We start from the raw sequence: 21,553 nt of genomic DNA on the forward strand, positions 1-21,553 counted from the left end.
AGACAAATCTCATATAAATTCCAGTCACAGCCTCCCACCATGACAGAGGTTATGAGCCCGTGCAGTGTCTTCAATGAAACAAGTATTTTTTCCCCTCTATTGCTATTGATATGGATTCATATCCTTTTGGAAGTTAGCCTTAAAATGTAGCTCATTGGTAATTTGAGAGGATGACAGGATCATTATTGTGGGTGCATCACAATTGGCTATTAATTTTTACCACTGTTAATAAAATTGCATTATTGGAGTGTGCAGATTTAAAAAAATATATTTTCCTGTGATTACATTCACAGTTCATTCATCTTAACTCAATGGAAATCTTTAGCCTTTTTTGGGGGCGTAGGAGTGGAAATTTTGACCTGATGCTTTTCAAAACCTGTTCACCTCATCTGTAAATAGGATTTAGGTTTGGTTACTTCTAAAACCTAGGCTAGAAAAATAGCCTCCAACTCCTAGATAAGAATGCCTGGAGAACAAATCCTGTTATCCAAGCCTCTTTGCTACTGCAGCACACAATGGCTATTAATTGTTAATGTTGATGCGTAACATCTGCTTGATGTGACTGGAGTTTTAACTGGCAAATAACCTACATTATTTTTCAATCTGTTAATAGCATTATGTCTATAGTGCTAGGATATTATCTGACTGCCTTTGTTACCTTTTGAAACTCAGTCCTATTGGATTTGATGCGTGTTGTGCAGGGGTGAAGATGATGATTGGGAAACAAAAGCTTTAGAAGAGATAAAGATTGCATTCTGCTAGCAAAGCAGATTTTGATCTTGTTTAAAATAAAAAGGAATACACAAAGTTTAGCCAGTACTTAGTAGTGACATATTTTTAAACATCTGATCCCTTCGCCGTGCACTTTTTGTTTGCAAGCTGCAAATATTACTCTCATTTATTGGGAATGTTCCGGCAAGCTTCTGACGCTCAAGATAATATACAGTTCAGTCAAAATAAATAATTGGATTGAACTTTCAGAGTTTAAGGAATGGCACAAACATTCACTCTCTCCACCACTGATGAACAGTCGCAGCCGTGTGTACCATCTACAAGATGCACTGCAGAAACTCACCAAGGATCCTTAGGCAGTGCTTTCCAAAGGACAAAAGCACTCGATACATGGGAACACCACCACCTGGAAGTTCAACTCCAAGCCACTCACTAGCCTCATTTGGAAACATATCACCGTTCTGTCACTGTCGCTGGGTCAAAATCCTGGAACTCCCTCCCTAACAGTACTGTGGATGTACCTATACCACATGGACTGCAGGGGTTCAAGGAGGCAAGTCACCACCCCCCTTTAGAAGGGCAATTAATGCTGGCCTAGCCACGAAGCTCACATCCTATAAATGAATTAAAGAAATTAAATAGGACATGACTTGTAATATAAATTTTATCAGCAAATGAATTATTCTGAAAATTTGCCTTTTGTAAATATTTCTAGAATAGGATAACACTTCCCATGTTGAAATGCTTCCTTTATATTCTTTCACGGGAGTCACTGACTCGGCTAGCATTTATTGCCCATTCTTAATTGCCCTTGTGAAGGTGGTGGTGGGCTGCCTTCTTGAACCGCTACATTCCATGTGGTGTAAGTACACCCACAGTGCTGTTAGGAAGGGTGTTTCCAGGAAATGGTCTATTGGTTTTAATGTTATTCTTGTCATGACCCACTTCACCTTCTCCACCTGCCATGGCATCTGCAATATATAATGCAGCAAAGTGCTAAAGTGGTATTCTTGGAGAAGGACCTCTCGCATTGCGAACCAGCTTAGTGATTTTATTCATTGATAGGACTGTATCATGCAGCAGATAAACTAATAAATTGGTTGAAAGGTTTCATGGTGATTAAAGGAACAAACACAGTGTGATACGTTGACCGAGGTTGACTTGAATTGTTAGCAGTGTAAATATTTATTGTGGCATTTGCTTGCCTGACAAATACATTTGCTGCTGTGGCAGTAGATTATCAGTCCGTCAGCAGGCTGGTTAATCTGTTCCTCTTTAGCTTGAAGCCAGGGTTCTCAGCAGGATCTCCAGGATGTCCTTCTGAGCATTATTGATGTGGCAGTCCCAGCGTAGCTCACCAATCATGTGCGGTGTGTCAATATGGTGCCTGACTGAGAATGTTCAACTGCATTGGTCATATAACTCATTAATTGCTCTACCTCAATTAAACGGCAAAGTTGTCATCAAAGCTTTGTAAGCAAAGAAATGGTTTTCTCTCAAAGATCATTCATAGATTTGGCCAACATTTTGCGGGACATTATAACCAAATATTTTAATTCTGACTTCACTCAACAACAGGACATTTGTTCATTGAGGCCATGTTTTCATGCTCTGCAGTAACCATTTCAAATTCACCCTGACAGTATGAAAATGGCAATGCAATAAAGTGACGCTAAATATGTTAGAGATTTCACAATTAAAGGGAAAGTGCATTCTATTGATTTGCCTCTCAGTGCTCAACATTATAAAGGAAGATGTCTGTGTGGTGCTCAGTAACCTTTTGTTCCCGTTTTATGCTATAGATGTGTTGATTTGAGGCGACTTAAGAATAAATATTTTAGAACTGTTGCTTAGAGGAGCCTTGGAGCAGAGCTGTGGAAACTTCCCTCATGTGATGGCATGAAGTCTACCTGGGTTATTATGGAATTATTTCATTACTTCAGAGCATCTCAATGTATTCTTTTGCCAAAGTAAAAAAAATCCCAACATTCTCAGCTTTCCTTCATAACTTCAATTCTTGGAACCTGTCATCTGCTTACTCACCTCTGTGTACTCTCAATGTTGATCATATCCTTTGTGTGATTATGTGCTCAGAACTGCACTCTAGATGGGATCTGACCACCTAATATAGTAACACTCCAAACATTCATGATTTGTCCTCTATCCTTCCACAAACGTAATCTGGTTCTTTACTTACCATCTTCACTGCAATGAAGCATAAGCCCAACAGCTCTAATAGGAAGAAGGGTCCTATGGACTCGAAATGTTAACCCTGTTTCTCTCTCCACAGATGCTGCTGAGTTTTTTCAGCATTTTATGTTTTTATTCCAACAATTCTAATGATCTACCTAGGATGAACTCAGCTTCCTGATCAGCACTCACTAGCACTGTTCAACGTAATACATCCATCCATTTGGTTCCTTCTCTCCATATTAGTTGCTTTACATTTGCACACATTGAATCGATTTCCAATCTTTTGTTACTTGTTCATGGATTGTGGGCATGACTGGCAAGGCCAGCGTTTATTCCCCATCCCTAATTGCCCTTGAGAAGATGGTGGTGAGCTGCATGTTTGAATTGCTGCAGTCCATGTAGGTACACCCACAGGGCTCTTTGGAAGGGAGCTCCAGAATTTTGACCCAGTGACGGTGAAGGAATGATATAGATCTAAGTCAGGATGGTGTGTGGCTTGAAGTGGAACTTGCAGTGGGCAGCGTTCCCATGCGACTGCTGTCCATTGTCCTTCTGGGTGATAGAGGTGATGTGTTTGGAAGGTGTAATTGAATGAGGCTTGGTGAGTTGCTACAGTGCATTTTGTAGTTCATACACAGTGCTGCCACTGTGCATTTGTGTTGGAGGGAGTGAATGTTAAAGGTGGTGGATGTAGTGCTGCAGTAATTTCATGTCTCAGGTGTTGATGTGGAACAACTTCGTGCAAGGCCTTTGTTAAAAATCCCAGTATGTAACCTCAGCTGCCTATTTATGACTTGCATGTTGGTAAGGGGGACAATTTTCATGACCTTAGCCAGGCAGCAGTTGGTTGGCAGCTGAACTGACCAACTCATTCCCAGTGGACTTGCTGCTATTCCCATTGGGGCCTTCACATGTGCAGCCCTGGGCTCCACTTGTTTCAGCTACTTGAAATACACAAATTTGTGCCCTGCGATATACATAGGACCCTAAACACAATTTCCAATGAGTGTTGGATGTACCAAATGTACTAAGCCTATGGTACTTGGCATTGAGCAGCCACCAGTGCCCCTTAAAGGGTATGTTTGTAAGTTTCCTTTAAAATTTGTCTTTGGTTTTACAGTTCCCTAATTTAGGGGCTGTGTTTATTTTGTCCCTGATTTTGTTAATTTAGTTTATTTGATGAACTCCAAAAGGTTAAAGGGTAAGCTGCAGGCTACCCTAAAGCCATATAAGTTTCTGTTTCCCCACTGCTTTTTGTGGGTTTGGAAGAAGTTAAAAATTGCTCGTGGTTCCAAAATATCTTACCCCACTTGCTAGCCTGATGTATACCCAATGAAAGATTGACCCCAATTTAGTGAAGTGTGATTTCCCTTTCCTGACTCCAATCGGAATATTCTATAACACTATTTGCTTTTTTAAATGTTTAATTATTGGACATCTCAAAATAATTTTGAAAGTGCTTTCATAAGGTCATAAGAAATGGGAGGAAGAGTAGGCCATTTGAGCCTGCTCCACCATTCAGTGAGATCATTGCTGATTTGATTGTGGACTTAACTCCACTTCCTGCCTGCTCCCTATACCCTTGACTACCTTGTAGGTCAAAAATCTGTCCAGCTCAGCAGTGGATATATTTAATGACCCAGGAATTCCGAAGACTAACAACCTTCTGAACGAAGAAATTCCTCATCATTCCTGTCTTAAATGGGAGACCCCTTATTTTTAAACTGTGCCCTCTAATTCTAGATTCCCCATGATGGGAAACATCCTTTCAGCATTTACCCTGTCAAACCCCTCTGAATCACCTCCCATTCCTCTAACCTCCAATGATTAAAGGCCCAGCCTGCTGAACCTTTCCTCATAAGACAACACCTTCTCTATTTAAATAATATCTTGCTTTTGTATTCTTCCTGACAAATTTGACAACTTCACATTTTCCCACATTATACTGCATCTGCCAAATTTTTGCCCATTGACTCAATGTATCTATATCGCTTTGCAGAATCTTTGTATCCTCCTCACAACTTGCTTTCCTACCTATTTTTGTACTATCAGCAAATTTGGCTACAAAACAGTGTCCCTTCAGCTAAGTCATTACGATGGACTGTAAATAGTTGAGGCCCCAACATTGGTGCCCATGCACTTCGTTAGTTACAGTTTCCAAATGTACCATTTATTCCGACTTTCTGTTTATCTTAGTTAGACAATCCTCTATCCATGCTAATATATTACCCCCAGAAATAGCATGAGCTCTTATCTTGTGCAGTAAGCTTTTATTTGGTGCTTTATTGTATGCCTCTCGGAAATCCAAATACATTACATCTACTGCTTCCCCTTTATCCATGCTGCTTGTTACAGCCTCAAAGAACTCTAATAAATGTGCCAAAAACTATTTCCTTTTCACAAAACCAAGTTGACTCTGCCTATCTGTATTTAATTTTCTAAATGTCCTGCTACTTCCTCTTTAATGATGGATTCTACTATTTGCCCAATGACAAATGATAGCCTAACTGGCCTATAGTTTCTTGCTCTCTGTCTCCCTCCTTCCTGAACACAGGTGTTACATCTGTCGTTTTCCAATTTGCTGGAACTTTTCCGGAATGTTGGGAATTTTGGAAGATTACAGTCAATGCATCCACTATCTCTGCAGCCAGTACTTTTAATACCCTAGGATGCAGAATATCTAGTCCAGGGGCTTACCAGCTTTTAGTCCCATTAGTTTTCCTGGTATTTTTTCTCCAGTGATCGTGTTCCTCCCTTCCTTTTGCACCTTGTTTTTTCTAATATCATTTTCAGCTGCTTAATCAATGACCCTCCTTCCATTATAAGGTCAGAAGTGGGGATGTTCGCTAATGATTGCACAATGTTCACCATTTGCGAGTCCTCAGATGCTGAAGCAGTCGATATCCAAAGGCAACAAGACCTGGACAATATCCAGGCATGGGCTGACAAGTGGCAAGTAATATTTGCGCGACACAGGTGTCAAGTAATGACCATCTAACCATTGCCCCTTGACATTCAATGGCATTACCATCATTGAATCCCCCACTATCAACATCCTGAGGGTTACCGTTGACCAGAAACTGAACTGCACTAGCCATATAAATACCGTGGCTACAAGGGCAGGTCATTGGCTGGGAATCCTGTGATGAGTAACTCACCTCCTGACTCCCCAAAGCCTGTCAACCATCTACAAGGCACAAGTCAGGAGTGTGATGGAATACTCTCTTCTTGCCTGGATGAGTGCAGCTCCAACAACATTCAAGATGCCTGACACTATCGAGGACAAAGCAGCCCATTTGATTGGCAATCCATCTACAAGATGCACTGCAGGAATTCACCAAGGTGCCTTAACAGCATCTTCCAAACTCATGACCACTACCATCTAGAAGGACAAGGGAAGCAGACACATGGGAACACCATCACCTGGAGGTTGCCCCCCCAGCGACTCACCACCCTGACTTGGAAGTATAATGCCATTCCTTTACTGTCACTGGGTCAAAATCCTGGAACTCCCTCCCTAACAGCACTATGGATGTACCTGTACCACATGGACTGCACCACCACCTTCTCAAGGGCAATTAGGGATGGGCAATAAATGCTGGCCTGGCCAGCAATGCCTGTGCCCCATGAATGAATTAAAATATACATTCTTGGGATGCTTTAGATCTCATATAAGTGAAGACAGATACAAAATACTTGTCCAAAGACTGCCATTTCCATCTTTCCTATTATTAATTTCCCAGTCTCACCCTCTAAGGGACTAACATTTACTTTAGCTACTCTTTTCCTTTTTATATTGCTAGCTAATTTTCTCCCAGAAGTCAATTTCTACCTCCTTGTTTTTTTCAGTCATCCTTTGTAAAAACTTTCTCATCTCCTGGGCTATCATTAATCTTTGCAGTGTTGTACATCTTTTATTTCAACTTGATGCCTTCCTTAATTTCCTTAGTTAACCACGAATGGTGCATCCTTCTCATAGTCTTTCTTTCTCAATGGAATATATCTTTGTTAAATGTTATAAAATATCTCCTTAAATTTCTGTCATTGCTTCTCCAGTGTTTTACCCTTTAGCTATTTTTCCATTCCACTTTAGCTAGCCCTGACTTCATTTCCTTGTAATTGCCTTTATTTAAGTTTAAGACTCTTAATTTCAGACCCACATTTCTTAGCTTCAAACTGAATGTGAAATTCTACCATGTTATGATCACATCTTACCTAGACGATCCTTTACTATGAGGTCATTAATTAATTCAGTCTCATTAAACATTGCCAGGTCTAAAATGGCCTGTTTCCTGCTAGATTCCAGAATATATTGTTCAAAGACACTGTTTGAAATACACTCGATGAGCTCATCCTCCAGGCTACCGTTACCAACTTGATTAGTCCAACTTATATGAAGATTAAAATCTCCCATGATTATTTTCTTACTTTTCTTACAAGCCCCCATCATTTCTTGATATATATTGTGCTCAACACAGTAGTTCCTGTCATAAGCTTATAAACTATTTCCACCAGTGACTTCTTTCCTTAGCTGTTTCTTATCTCCACCCAAATTGATTCTACACCTTGATTCTCTGAACCAAGTTCTTTTCTCACTTCTGTACTGATCTCATCCTTTAATAATAGAATTACCCCACCTCCTTTTCCTTTCTTCCAAAATGGCAAATACCCTTGAATATTCAGGCCACAACTGTGGTCATTTTGCAACATGTTTCTGTAGTGGCTATCATATCATACCATTTATTTCTATTTGTGCTGTCTACTCATCCATCTTGTTATGAATGCTACTTGCATTCAGATAAAGGGCCTTAAACTCTGCCTTTTTACCAATTTCCCTTTTCTGACATTGTTTGCTGTTGCGCTCTTATCTTTGTTCACCCTGTTCCTTCCTGTCACACTCTGGTTATTATTACCCACATCACTATCCTTGGACATTGCCTTGTCCTTACTGTTTAACTTTCCAAATCTCCCCTCACGTGAACCCTCCTCCCCCCTCGCTGCCATCCCTACAGCCCTAGTTATACAATTCGCCAGGACAATGGTCCCAGGGCAATTCAGGTGAAGGCTGTGCCAATGGTACTACTCCCTCTTTCCCAGTACTGGTGCCAGCTCCCCTTGAATTGAAACCCATTTCTCCTGCACTAGTCTTTGAGTTACGTATTCAAGTCTTAAAAACCCGTTTGATGTGGGTAACTGAGTTTTTGATGGCATAACATCCTCTTTCCTTTTTATGAATATCTTTCACTAAAGCTCGAAGAATCATTAGTATATAGTTTTCACATGGATCTTGATATCCTCATTTAAAGAATCAGCTTAATGTTAGGTACTTTACAGTTCTCGCCCCCCTCTTCTGAATTTAATGAACCCACTTGCTCAGTTCACTTTGGACTGGGTTCAGTCCAAGGTCTCCCAGAGTTGAAAGCATAGTGCACTAAATCCCATTCACAACCAATCACTATTAAATTGCAGTGAGCCTGTTGTAGTATGTTGATCACTAAAATTTCATTACGTTTGATATTGTTATTTTTCATGGAGGAAATGAAACAAAGTGCCTCCCAGAGAAAGAAAGAAAGAAAGGGAAGGGGTTTTGGAGAAATTAACTTGCAATGTTCTGGTAATTTTGCTAGCATGTTTGGGTCTCAGCAGTTGAACACTGGAGCAGATTTCTGACTTCAGAAATTATGCATGACAAACAGGGAACTAACAATGGGAAAGGGAGTAGAAAATAAACAAACCTGCAAATTGTGGCACTAGGTTTCAAGCACTCATGGGTTAGGGAAGGAAGCAACTAGCCAGGGTGTTCCACTGTTAAAATCATAATACAACCTTCTGGAAAGTGTGCCGATGAGGCTTTCATTTGAAGACTGGATTAGCTAAGGTCCACTTACAATGACTGTTCATGCTCACCCAGAGAGTGACCACTTGGGCAAGGCATTAAAGGCCTGTATTAGCTCTGGAAACTAACTCAGCAAGAGTCAGCGAAGAAGGAAAAATGGGGTAGTGGTGAAAGCTGTACTCTTGATGAATCTGAGAGTGTGGGAATATTAGACATGAAAGAATCAAAGTCATAAGTATGAACAGTAAGAGAAAATGAATAAGCTGCAAGAATTTGATTTTGTTTATTCTTGTCAACTCAATATCTCATCTCATGCCTCAGTGAATTCCACCTAGGTAAATTAAATTGTCATGTATGCAGTGAGCACTTTCGCACATCTACCAGCCATCGATCCCTTGGTTCCATCCATCATTCACAGCATCCTTCGATGACTAAAGACCTTACTACTATCAAACATTATCATATATTTAAACGAGACAGGTTTATACTTGCTGTTGTAGAACAGATGTCATGATCTTTCTGGTAGCTACATAGCCAATGTGACCAGAATACATGCTTCTCTTCACTTGCTGAAGGAGACTCATTATTGGGGCTTCTTTTTAAAAACTCTTAGAGGAGCTTGATTAACTTCTTAATGGCCTTGCTTATTTCTGGGAAAGATTTCTGTCTTCCAGTGCTCTTGCTTAAAGAAGGAAAGCTGAGCCAACTATCAATATGAGGGAGCTAAATTAACAAGGCTAGAGATTCAGTGAGTAACTTATAGTTCATACTAGATTATGAAGCCAGCAGAATTTCATGACCAATATCTGAGCATGGAGTTTATTCCATTTAGTGAGGGAGCAAAAGGTGATTTTTAATCAATAAAGTCACAACCAGACTATGTGAATCCAGTTCCCTGGGAAAAATTCTGCATTCGATAGCTAAACATTATGCATTTAGCACAAATATGAAAGGTACTATTTGATGGCATTTTCTATCTGTGGGTATAAAGGTGTTGTTGCAGGATGTCTGTGCTGAGGGATGGAAAAGTTTCACACTTTATGTATCCTGTAATGACATAGAGGGATCCAATCTTAGTACACTGAAGGTTAGATGCAGGGAATATGCAAATGCTCTCTTCAACAATGCCCTTAGCCTAAATCTGTGCCTGGCAGCATTGCACTTCAAGACCATACCTACCATAGATTGCTCAAATTAGCCTAACAAGAACTAACAAGACGTTGAAGTATAAAAACCTTCACCTGATCAGGTCTGGGCTAAATTCAAACACCAAGGACTGTCGAGTTTGCTTCATTATACAAATGTTTTATTATTATGATTTGAATCAATGCAAACTACAGTAAGTATAAATACTACTTCAATTTAATTCAAAACTTTGCTCAATATATTTTAATGAAGAGCAATGAAACTACTAATCAGTCAATCCATTGTTGATGGTGTTGATTGAGAGAAAGTATTGGCCAGGTTACCAGGAGCACTCCCATGCTCTTTATTGGATAGTCCCATGGGATATTTTGTAGCCACTTGAAAGGGCAGATGGGGTCATTCTTTAATGTCTCATCTGAAAGGCAGCATCTCCAACAGTGCAACACCCCCTGGGTACTGCACTAAAATGTTGGCCTAAATTATATGTTTCAGTCTTTGGAATGGGACTTGAACAAAGCACTTTCGGACTCAGAGACAAGAATGCACTCATTTAGCCAAGACTAATGAACAATTGTTTTTCGGAATGCAGGTGGTATAAACCTGATTTTAAAAAGCTTCAAATTAGTCAAGCTTAATTTACAATTCTATTTCTGGATGAAAGACTGGCAGTTTATATTAGCAAGGTTACTGCAATCTTTCTGGGTTTCTCTATAAGTTCACTAAGATTGGTCAATGATCTGCTTGTCGATGGCTTCAAAGTGAAGCTGGAGGAGAATAAAATCTGGTGCCTGCAGCTGTCTTGTAGATTTAGGTACAAATCCAGCTGTGAAATGTGAGGGTCAGCTGTTGGGCATGATGTTCTTGTTTAGACAGCTGTAAAAAATCTTGAGGGATTTGGAAACTTAAGATACACCTGCTGAATTCAACATCTGATGCTACACAGCCAAGCTCTCATGAAAAGAAAATCTTGCATTTATATAGCGCCTTTCATGACCACCGGACATGTCAAAGCACTTTACAGCTAATGAAGTAATTTTGAGGCTCAGACACTGTTGTAATGTAGGAAGTGCTGCAGCCAGTTAGTGCACAGCAAGCTCCCACAAACAGCAATATGATAACAACCAGATTATCTGTTTATGATGTTGATTGAAGGATAAATATTGGTCAGGACACCCATGCTGTTATTTGAAATAATGCCATGGGATCTTTTACCTCCACCCCAGAGAGCAGTCAGGGCTTGTGTTTAACATCTCAGCTAAAAGATGACACCTCTGACAGTGCAGCACTCCTTCATTTACTGCACTGGAGTCAGCCTGGATTTTGTGTGCTCAAGTCTCTGGAGTGGGTATTGAACCTAAAACCTTCTAGGACAGAGGTGAGAGTGCTACCCACTGAGCCATGGCTGGTAGAAAGACTTCCAGTTAAAGAGTTCCACAATATTAGGGTCCAGGGTTAGAGTAGCAGAAACTCTGAGGAGTCTTAATTGCAACACAGATTGCAGAAAAGAGTGTGTGTGCAAAGTAGCTTAGCCTAACAAAGTAACTCCAGCTTGTGGAACAAATACCCACATTGTGAAAACGTAATTTATATAGCTATTTAGGAAACTCCATTTGAAAGAATGTAAAAAAAAAGAAAAAGTAATCTAGAATTGAGATATGTAAAATATATGTCCGTGGCACCGACAGTGTCTTCACAGTTCATGCACCAGCACTAGTATTATGTCCTGAGCTATTTGAATGGCATGCCGCAGAATAATGAAGTGCTCATACTTTCTGTTTGTCCTTTCATGTGTGGAAAATAATACGGTTGCAATTTGTGTGTGCCTGTGGTGCTCGTAAGTTTTACTCATGAAAGGATGCTGAGAATAGACTCATGAACCAGTGTATCATTTTCAAGATCATGTAGGAGGAAAGTGGAAATATATTCAAACCTTTGAGCACTGCTCGTCTTGGCTATAATAAAGCAAATAAATGTGGGTTGTGAATTAGCTCAGTTGGGAACCAATGCGAAGAGCCAACTCTAATTCCAAGACACTACTGGATACAGGAAAAACTAAGGTGAATCCAGAAGTTGTGACTGGGCATTGCCAAGCTTAGATTTTAAATGAATGTGGTTATAGCAGAGAGGTGAGATGGAGAGTGTGGAAGAGTTGCACAGAATTAAAACAATTTACTAACCAGAATACCAGCTTTATAATGAACAAGAGCGCATCTTCATTGTTCCTAACACACTGACAGGAAATTCCATTCAATTCATTCGATATATTCTCAGTGAAACTATGGATTTCATTCTAGCATTAAATAGGTATTCACTGAAGATCTATCTATCCTTATATTGGGCCATAGACTGATTGTTTATGCCTTGAGCTGCACTAAGATTGTAATGTAGAAACTAACAAACAATATATTTTTTATTTGTACTAATAAGGGAAGGTAACATTGTTCTTTTTTAAGGAAACTGCAGATCTTGGGAATTGTTCATATTGGGGAAAAGCACTTTTAAAGCATTCGTGCACTAAAGACTAGGCAAGAATACTGGACGTATGTGGTGTATTTTCTAGGAATAAATCTACATTTATTCACCATATGTTTTGCTATACACATACCACTCCTCTGCTTTCAACTGGGTTAGGGTGACAGCCAATTGATATCATGATCAAATGTTAAAAAGATTATTATATTCAGGTACTTGGAATTTTTATCAGAATGGAAAAATTGACATTACACATATATAAAATTGGTTTTCCCGTGTAAAAGATTTTTTTTCCAATAGTGGTTATGACTTAATATACCTCAGAAAAACCCAATTTCATCTCAGTAGCAATGGGGTAACATTTCTCGGTGTTTTTAGCAACAGTACCACAAACATAAAAGGGTCAGTTCAGCAATTTTTGACTGCTTGCAGGCAACTTCAACAGTGCAGCCTTTGTAGACACATAGAAGCACTGACAACAATCTCTGCATTTAACTGTGCATGTGCAGACTCCAGAAGTTGCTGACAGGAGGAGTAATGACAGTGAACACTGACAGTTTCACCATCATTACTACAACAAAATCTGGGCCAATGTCCCCCATGTTTTGACTCGGTAGAAGTGTCAAAAATGTTCTTGAAGGAGTTGAATCAACAGAGCATTTCTTCTCCTGATTTCTCTCCATCAACTCCTGCTTTAAAGTGCATACATGGTCTTGGGATATATAGTGACAACGATCATTTACTTTTGGATAGTGTCTTTTATTGTAGAAGAACATTGCTGGATGCTTCTCAGAGACACAAGTAAAATGTGGGCATTAAGCCAAAGGAGGAGAGATTAGGAGGGGTGACCAAAAGTTTAGTCAAAGCAATAGATTATGAACAGGGGATCAGAGGGGTGGACATATTTCAGTGTTTGCGATGTTCCAGAGGTGGAAGTTACTGGTGAGAAAGGAAATCTCTAAAATTAAATGGATGGATGCAAGTTTTCAATGATCTAATTGTTTTACAAAAAGAAATACATGTGCAAAGAAATTGTCAGGGGTCCGAGAGCAGAGGCACATCACAATATAATGCTATGTACATAATATGGAATTTTAAAAATTTGTTCTGAAATTTTGGTTCTGCATATTAACTGCTAAGTTTTATTCAACAAGAAAGAATTGAAACTGTTAATGATATATCAATTGTTTCTAATCATTGCAGGTGGAGGGCATTCATTGGAGTTTCACTTCACAAAAAAAGAGACACTTACTGAAATTGTGGTAAGGTTAATTTAGGAGACGTAATGTTTCACTCTATAAACAAATGTGAGACTGATTAAAGATTGGCTCCTGTATCATTTTTGCATTTATTTACAGAGTGAAACATTATGTCTCCTAACTCAACAATACCACAGTTTTATTAAGTGTTTCTTTTCATGTGAAACCCCAATTAATGCTTTCCACCTGCACATAACTAAACACAATTGACATACAATTACCAGAAGTAAGCAATCTTTGGGATGAATTGGAATCAAGGACAAGTTGGAGGTTGAGGCTATGATCAGGATAGCACTGAGTTTGACTATTATAGGTTCCATGGTTGTGAATATTCTGCCAACTGTCATTATCTATGTTCATGCTGACGACTTGAGCAAGATAGTAATGTGGTGACCAGTCTTCAGAAAACCACAGTGGTGATGAGGCAGCCTCGTCAGGAGAGCAGGCAGGAAAGGCAAACAAAAATGTTTGGTATAACAATAATTACGAATTTTCAAATCTTATTAATCCCACTGCTTTTTTTCCTTGATATAATTAGTACATCATGATCATTTAGCCATCACCACTGGCCCAGGAATGTCCGCAGATATAACAATTTCCCCTTTTTTTTTCAATAAGTACGTTTTGATTCAGTGAGGTGTTCTCACGAATTAAAACAGGAGGAGTCATATCGCTGCGCATGTCTCCACTTTAATGAATTAAGTGGTTATTGGATTGTGAGAAAAAAATTCCCTTTACACATTAGTGTAAGTGTAGATGTGTTGTCCCATTTCCCTGCATTCAGAGCGTAGAGGAAATCATTCCCTGTGTTCCCTTTAACCCTAAATTTAGGATTAATTAGCTCAACAGCAAAATTAACTTGCAAATCTTGGAACATTTTCCCTCCAACAACTAACCAAGAAGTCATGGAAGTAAGCACTTGAAATCTCAGATTCTCTTTTATCACTCAATTTGTGTAAAGCACTTTGACTGAGGAATGTGGGTTTCTCATGGGAGCAGAGATCACTTGTTCAAAAACAATGCGATTTCTTGATCTGCGTCACTTCATGAAGCCCTTGGAAGTAATTAATCAGTCGAACAATTATTTTGTAAGAACATTGACTAATCAGTATGACATTCCCTGCTCTAACTTTGATCTTGCTACTTTCTTACAGGCCCAGCAGCCAAAAAGAAATATGTAAGCTACAATGATCTTGTAATTTAACTGCTGCCCCCTGAAAAGAACAGGAGGCCAGGTTCTTCAGGCGTCTGGTCATTCATCTGGCACAGGCCTCCATGCGCCCTACCGCCTATCAGTGGAGGAGCCTGTAAGCCAGGCTTTACCTCAGAGTTTGAACACAGAAGACCCAAGTGTTTGATAGGCTCCTTGAGAAACAATTCACTGAAACAACTACTGGATTTATCGGACTTGCAAGCCACTGGCACTGTCATATTGTTATGTGCGTGACCCGGCACATCAGTCAGAGCTGAAACCAATGCATCTTTCCTTGTGGGCAAACTGCAATGAACATCTAAGATCTCACAGGGCTTATTAAGTCTTTGAGTGTACTTCCAAACTGCAGTTTTTGACAAAGAGAAAATAAAATCCCAACTATATAGTTTGTGAAGTTTTGCGTGGTGCATCTTTGTTGCTTCTGTTTCACTGTTGCTTCCTGAATGCAGTTACACTTATTAATTGGTCTTGGAATTCCCTGTTTAGTCAAGAGTTCACGTCTTGTTATGCCCCCTATGGAGCTGTGTGATAAAGGACTATGAAAGCATGTTAATTTTCTACAGTTCGTTTGTAACAAGTATTGACATTAATCTTGATGCTTATGTGCCAATATCGTGGAATATTCTTTCAGCCAACCATGATTTTTTTATTATGGTCACTCATTAATTGGGATAAATGATGTGTTGTCAAAGAATGTATCAGCACAATAAATAAAATCATTTGGATTAAGTTTTTATTCATGCAAAAAGCGTTTCTGGCATTATTCTATATTCGTGAATACAGCACATGGAAAGAAAGATGCAGAAAGTGTACACCCCATTAACTGCTTCAGTAGTTGTGTTCTGCTGTGTACAGCACATTAAATAAGAGCTCGGCATTTTCACGTTTGATCCTGTGTGAAGTAGTGTGGTCTGAAAAACTGAGCAGATTATAAAACTAAAACAGCAGAGCAGTCAGTACTTGAGAGAAAGATAAGCTGGCGATCATGATGGAAGAGCCAGCATTCATTTAGTTTGAACTTTCTGACAGACACATCTGTCATAGAGATGGTGTCCTGCCAGAACCTGGCTCCCAACGTAAAATGCGAACAATATGTCTACCAGTGTCAGCTTCTACAGAGCATGTATCATACAAAAAACAGACTAGAGTGATGATGTGGATTAGAGTAGTAATAGTCCCTTGTATAATATCAGAGTATTTTCGACCTTCCTTGTTTCCATGGAAATGTTTTCCTAGAACATCACACAAAGCTTTTCATCTTGAATAACTAGTTGTGGATAAAATATGTATGATAAGGCGACCTAAATAACTTTTTTTAAATAGTTGTTTGGTAGTACAGAACTTGAGTATTGCAGAAAAAGAGACATTTTTCTGTTAAAGCTTTTCATCTTGCACTCCAGGACAATTCGCAAGAAAATACTAATGTCCGGGGAAACAACATATTTAGACTGTATGGGAGGAGAGTGCTGATTGGTTGGCAAGTGGACTCTGATTGGTAGAGGCGTTGCCATGGGGAATGCATCAGTGGATGGTGACTGACAGTTAACTGCCTAGCATTGTTTGAAAATTAAACCAGGCAGCTTGACTCTGGTCAAGACATTGCCCTGGGGAATGAACCAACAAATGGCTTCACTTATTTTGTTTACCTGAAACAGATGTAATGTGTGTACATGTTCTTTCTGTGTATTCTGTGTCTAACTCTGTGTATTAGTATATGTAGCTTCCAACACACACACACGCACTCTCTTCTCATGCAGTATAAATATGTTGTTTTCCCTGACATTGGTATTTTCTTGCTGATGAGTGGGAAATGAAACGCTTTGACAAAAAATGCCTCTTTTTTTTCAACAATACTAAACTTTTTTAATTCCTTATGTTTGTGGGGTCATCTTTTCTTTTACAGGTTTTTCTGACATGGAAGCATTTATCTTGAGAAATAATGAAAGTGCATTTGAATCTCTCAGTGTAATGAAACTTCTCTTCTTTGTCCAGAATTTATTTTTAAAAGTTACACCTCAAGAGATTTTTCAACCCATTGTTGCTATTGCACCTTCCTGAACAAGCCATCCGTTTAGTCCCATTCCTCTGTCCTTTCCCCAAACCCAATTAATTATTATTTTTTTCTTTTTAAAACATTTATTCACTTCCCTTTTAAATGCTAATTGTGAATCTGCTTCCACCACTTTTAATGCTGAGACATCCTGGCCTGAACTTTAATCTGCATCAAGGCCCAAATTGTGGGGTGGATAACAGTGTTCTTAAAGGCAACTCCCCCAAATCTTTCACAAAAAAACTTTATTTTATTTCCAAACAGGCCCTTCCAGATGTCTGCCACATTTAAATGGGGGTAATTGAACCTTAGCTAACCCCTTCACCACATTCCCCTCCATTTTTCCCCCCAAAACTGCCAAATCTTTTATCAGTGGCACAAAAGCTGCTGCAACCACCATGCTGTGGAAGCCACTGGATGTGTTGCTGCTGTAGGTTGCAGCTTATAACCACCTCACTATTACCAACGGACTTAAGTCAGGAATTTTTGTTTTTTTTTTACTCAGCTCTGCTAAAAGTACTGCTTTATTCTCTTGATATGAATTTCGAAATGGGAGTCCCTTCTGGTGTAATAAAGAATAGAAGGATGAAGCAGTCGGCTTAAGAGGCTCTCATTGCCAGGCATCCCCAAAGATGTCTCCTTGCCTACATCTGAACACTCATTCCGCTGGGTCAACTGACTAGAGCATAAGAAGGATGCATAAAAAGGAGACAAAATGGAACAGAAGAGCCAGCGCTGGGAAAGCACAACTGATGGCCCAAAAATGGCAAAAAAAAAAAGCTTGAGCTGAAGCATAGTTCCAACTTCCAGTTAAGGAGCTGGTAATGTGTCTGTCAGGTTTTGAATGTCCATTACTAGTAACCTAGGGCTACCACTCCCAGTTATTGAATGAATGCTTTGGCTTTTGAGTGGGTTGTCGGGAAATCTCTAAACCGCAAACTGGATGATGGGCGATAAATTTTTTGTAACAAAACCAATTGTCCACATTTCTCTAATTTATTATCCTGAGGTCTCTCATGATTCTACTTCTAACCATGGCCTCTTCCTGCCTCTATCCAATTTTACACTTGACAAAAGGTGATAATGCTAACCGGAGGATAGTTGGTTGAGCTGCTCACAAATTGAACCTTCTTGAACATCTTCGGTCTGTCCGCAAGCATGATCCAGACTTCCCTGTCGCTTGCCATTTCAACACACCACCCTTTTCTCATGCCCACATGTCTGTCCTTGCCCACATGTCCGTCCTTGGCCTGCTGCAATGTTCCAGTGAAGCTCAATGCAAACTGGAGGAACTGCACCTCATCTTCCAATTAGGCCCTTTACAGCCTTCCAGACTTAATATTGAGTTCAACAATTTCAAATCATGAACTCTCTCCTCCATCCCCACCTCCTTTCGATCCCCCTTTTTCCAATAATTTATAATTTTTTAAAAATATATGTTTTTCTTTTCCCACCTTTTCTTAAATTTATTTTGATCTATTGTTTTATCTTCACCTTTTAGCCCATTTCGATCCCTTCCCCCCACTAGGGCCATCTGCCACTAGCTTGTCCTGCTTGCTACCCTTAATGACCCCATTAGCACATTCCTTAGATAATATCACCACCTTCAACACCTCTTTGTCCTTTTGTCTATGACATTTTTGGCAATCTCTTCTTTGCCTCCACCTATCACTGGCCCCCTATCCAGCTCTACCTGTCCCAGCCCCCCTCTACCAGCTTATATTTCACCTCATTTCTCTATTTCCTTAGTTCTGATGAAGAGTCATTTGGACTCAAAACATCAGCTGTATTCCTCTCCGCAGATGCTGTCAGACCTGTTGGGTTTTTCCAGGTATTTTTGTTTTGTCTAGGTTTCCAGCATCCGCAGTATTTTGCTTTTTTCTTCTTAATACCCTGCTCAAGATACATAGATTCCTTTGTGACTCCAAGCTAGATTTTGCCCATTTATAGGGCTGAATTTTCCCAGAATTGCACTAAGTGCGGTAGCGAGCGGGTAAAATGGAGTCCTACCCACCAATGAAAATGACAGGTTTTCACGCTGTATCTTCCTGAGCCCGCCTCATTATTTATTCGCTCCCGTGAAACACGCCATTTCCATGGTGGGTGGGCTCTCATTCGCCCGGTCGCCATCACACCCGCTGTTGCATCATGCTGGCCACCGTCATTAAAAGGCAGCCGCCAACAAAGTGCTCATTGTCACTGCTGCCTGCAAAGGAGAAATGACTGCAGACCCTGCTTCAACGACGGGTCCCTCGAGCGACTGCTAGATGTCAAAATGGCCCACCGGAATATGCTCTACCTCTGCTCTGGCCGCAGGATGGGTAACAATGTCACCAACCCAGCTTGGGAGGCAGTGGCAGTGGTGGTCGGCACCAGTGGCCTTCAGAGGAGGACAGCCATCCAGTGCTGCAAAAGGATGAATGATCTCCTCCATTCCACAAGGGGAAGTCACTCTTCATCACTCCCAACTCACACATTCAACAAGCCCATCACACACCCACAGGGTCCTCACTCATTGCCATTGCAAGCCACATCACCATTCACTCGCTCACACACACCGTCATTGTCCTCAGCCCAACCATGGGACCACTCACCACCCATACAGGTCAGGCATACTTCACTGGCCCAGCATGCATCCCGATACACTCTCCCCATCTCTATCCATGCAGGACAAACTGGCTCACAACAGGAGGGAAATGTTGCAGACAGGTGGAAGGACGCCGGAATTCAAAGTTCTCTCAGAATTTGAAAACAGCCATTCAGCTGGCCGGCGATGACCGGGACCAGTTCTGTGCTGACGGTAATGTCGGCGCTGCTCTACCAAGTGAGGATCCAGCAGCACAACATCCATCAGACAACCATGCCGTGAGAAATGTGTCCTCTTTCACAGGCCACTGCCATATACTAATTATCGGCCCTTGCTTTCACAGGCACGTCTGGGAAGCAGCAGATGGAGCCCACAACCCAGGGCTTCCAATCAAGCCCCGAAGAACCTCTGAAGAGGAATCTGAATGCATCCTCCCTGAAGTCTTATCACAGCGCTCACCCACACTCTCCACCAGCGCAGAGACACACACCTTGGTAGGACCTACCTTTAGAGTAGCCTTGGGATCACAATCTGGTGAGTACATCGCACTTTCTGATCCACAGCAGACGGAGGCAGGGACTTTTCCAGGTCCCCAGCACTCAGAGGACTGCTGGAGACCAGAACGGTACTGAGTCTGAGTCAGGTGACGAGCCTCTGGACTCAGTCATGCCATAGTTGCTGGAATTGCAAAAGCAAGCTCGGGAACATCAGGAATGGATGTCCACTGCACTCCTCAGATTGCAAGGCACGATGGAGGAGTCCATCCGTCTTCAGCCTGAAGTGATAGTACCAGCATTGCAATTCACCGAGGTCAACACTGGCAGGATGGAGGCCGCCATGGAGACCTTGGTCCAGGACATCACACCTGCACTGCTGTATGAGGTAAACTCCATCGCTGATGCCATAGTTGGCCTCCAATAGTGTGTATGTGAGAGGGGTGCTGGGCAGCTCGATCTCACTCCAGCCACTCCTTCCCCTCAAGGAGTCAGCCAGGGGCCCTCGGGCAACCGTAGGGAGGAGGATCAGCAGGTGCATGCTCCAGGGCCATGGATAGAGTGACCGCTCTATCCAAATCCCCTCTTCCTGTGGCCTCCGCAGATTCAGCTTCACAGGCTGAGGAGGGTGTCGCTGCCACATAGCAGGACCCCGAAAGCAGGCCGGGGCCCTCCAAGTCTCGGCACTCCAAAATCATCACAGACAGGGCATCATAGTCAGCAGGCTTTCTCCACCTCTGCTGTGGATGTCCAGGGAGCACCAGGCAGGGTTAGGAAAGTTAAGGAGAATTAGCTGCACAGCCTGGCCACGGGTGTTAATCACTTGTACATAATGTTCACTATTGTCACTAAACTCCCAAGAATGTCTCCCTGCCTATGGCTCCTTGTTCTGATGAGCAGTGTTCTTGTCACTCAGATGTGAAACCTTTCTGCACAAGATAAAAGGCCAGTCCAGGACCCCTTCCCTGTGCTCTGTGTGGCCTTCAGATCACAGTGATGGCCCAACCTCACACTCCCCGGAAACATTACTGATGCCTGCACCTCAGCAGTGCTGGTCCTTGCTGCCAGAATGTGGCTGCAGGCGCCACAGAGTTCTCTCATCGCAGACGACAATGATGTGTGACATCCTCTGTGGACTGTATTGCAGGGCTCCACCAGACTGGTCCAGGCACCGGAACCGCATCTTCAGCACCCCGATGGTCTGCTCCACCAAGTTGCGAGCTGTTGCATGAGCCTCATTATAGCGTCGCTCTGCTGCAGTTTGAGGCCACCGCATGTGTGTCATCAGCCACAGCCTCTGCAAGTAGCCCTTGTCCCCAAGGAGCCAACCCTGTAGACTCTGTGGACCCTGGAAGACTTCAGGGATCTGCAAGTGACTCAGGATGTAGGCGCCGTGCACACTCCCTGGAAACCGTGCACACACCTGAAGGATGCGTTTCTGGTGGTTGCACACCAGCTGCATGTTCAGTGAGTGGAAGCCCTTGTGGTTGATGAAGTCCACCGAGTGTAGCGATGGAGATCTGAGCACCACATGAGTGCAGTCAACCGCACCCTGCACCTGTGGGAATCCC

At 41.5% G+C, this 21,553-nt stretch overlaps 1 protein-coding gene across 2 annotated transcripts in view; it reads left to right on the forward strand.

Moving 5' to 3' along the window:
• LOC121280493 (metabotropic glutamate receptor 7-like) overlaps nt 1–15,599 on the forward strand; it is a 720,064-nt gene extending 704,465 nt beyond the window's left edge. For both annotated transcript variants that reach the window (XM_041192539.1, XM_041192540.1), the window contains one exon: nt 14,793–15,599. In XM_041192539.1, the coding sequence (XP_041048473.1) occupies nt 14,793–14,842 (50 nt within the window). In that variant the 3' untranslated portion in view covers nt 14,843–15,599. The remainder of the gene's footprint in view (nt 1–14,792) is intronic.
• Nucleotides 15,600–21,553: the final 5,954 nt, after the last annotated feature.

The sequence above is a fragment of the Carcharodon carcharias genome, chromosome 7, assembly GCF_017639515.1.
Source record: "Carcharodon carcharias isolate sCarCar2 chromosome 7, sCarCar2.pri, whole genome shotgun sequence".
Lineage (NCBI taxonomy): Eukaryota > Metazoa > Chordata > Chondrichthyes > Lamniformes > Lamnidae > Carcharodon > Carcharodon carcharias.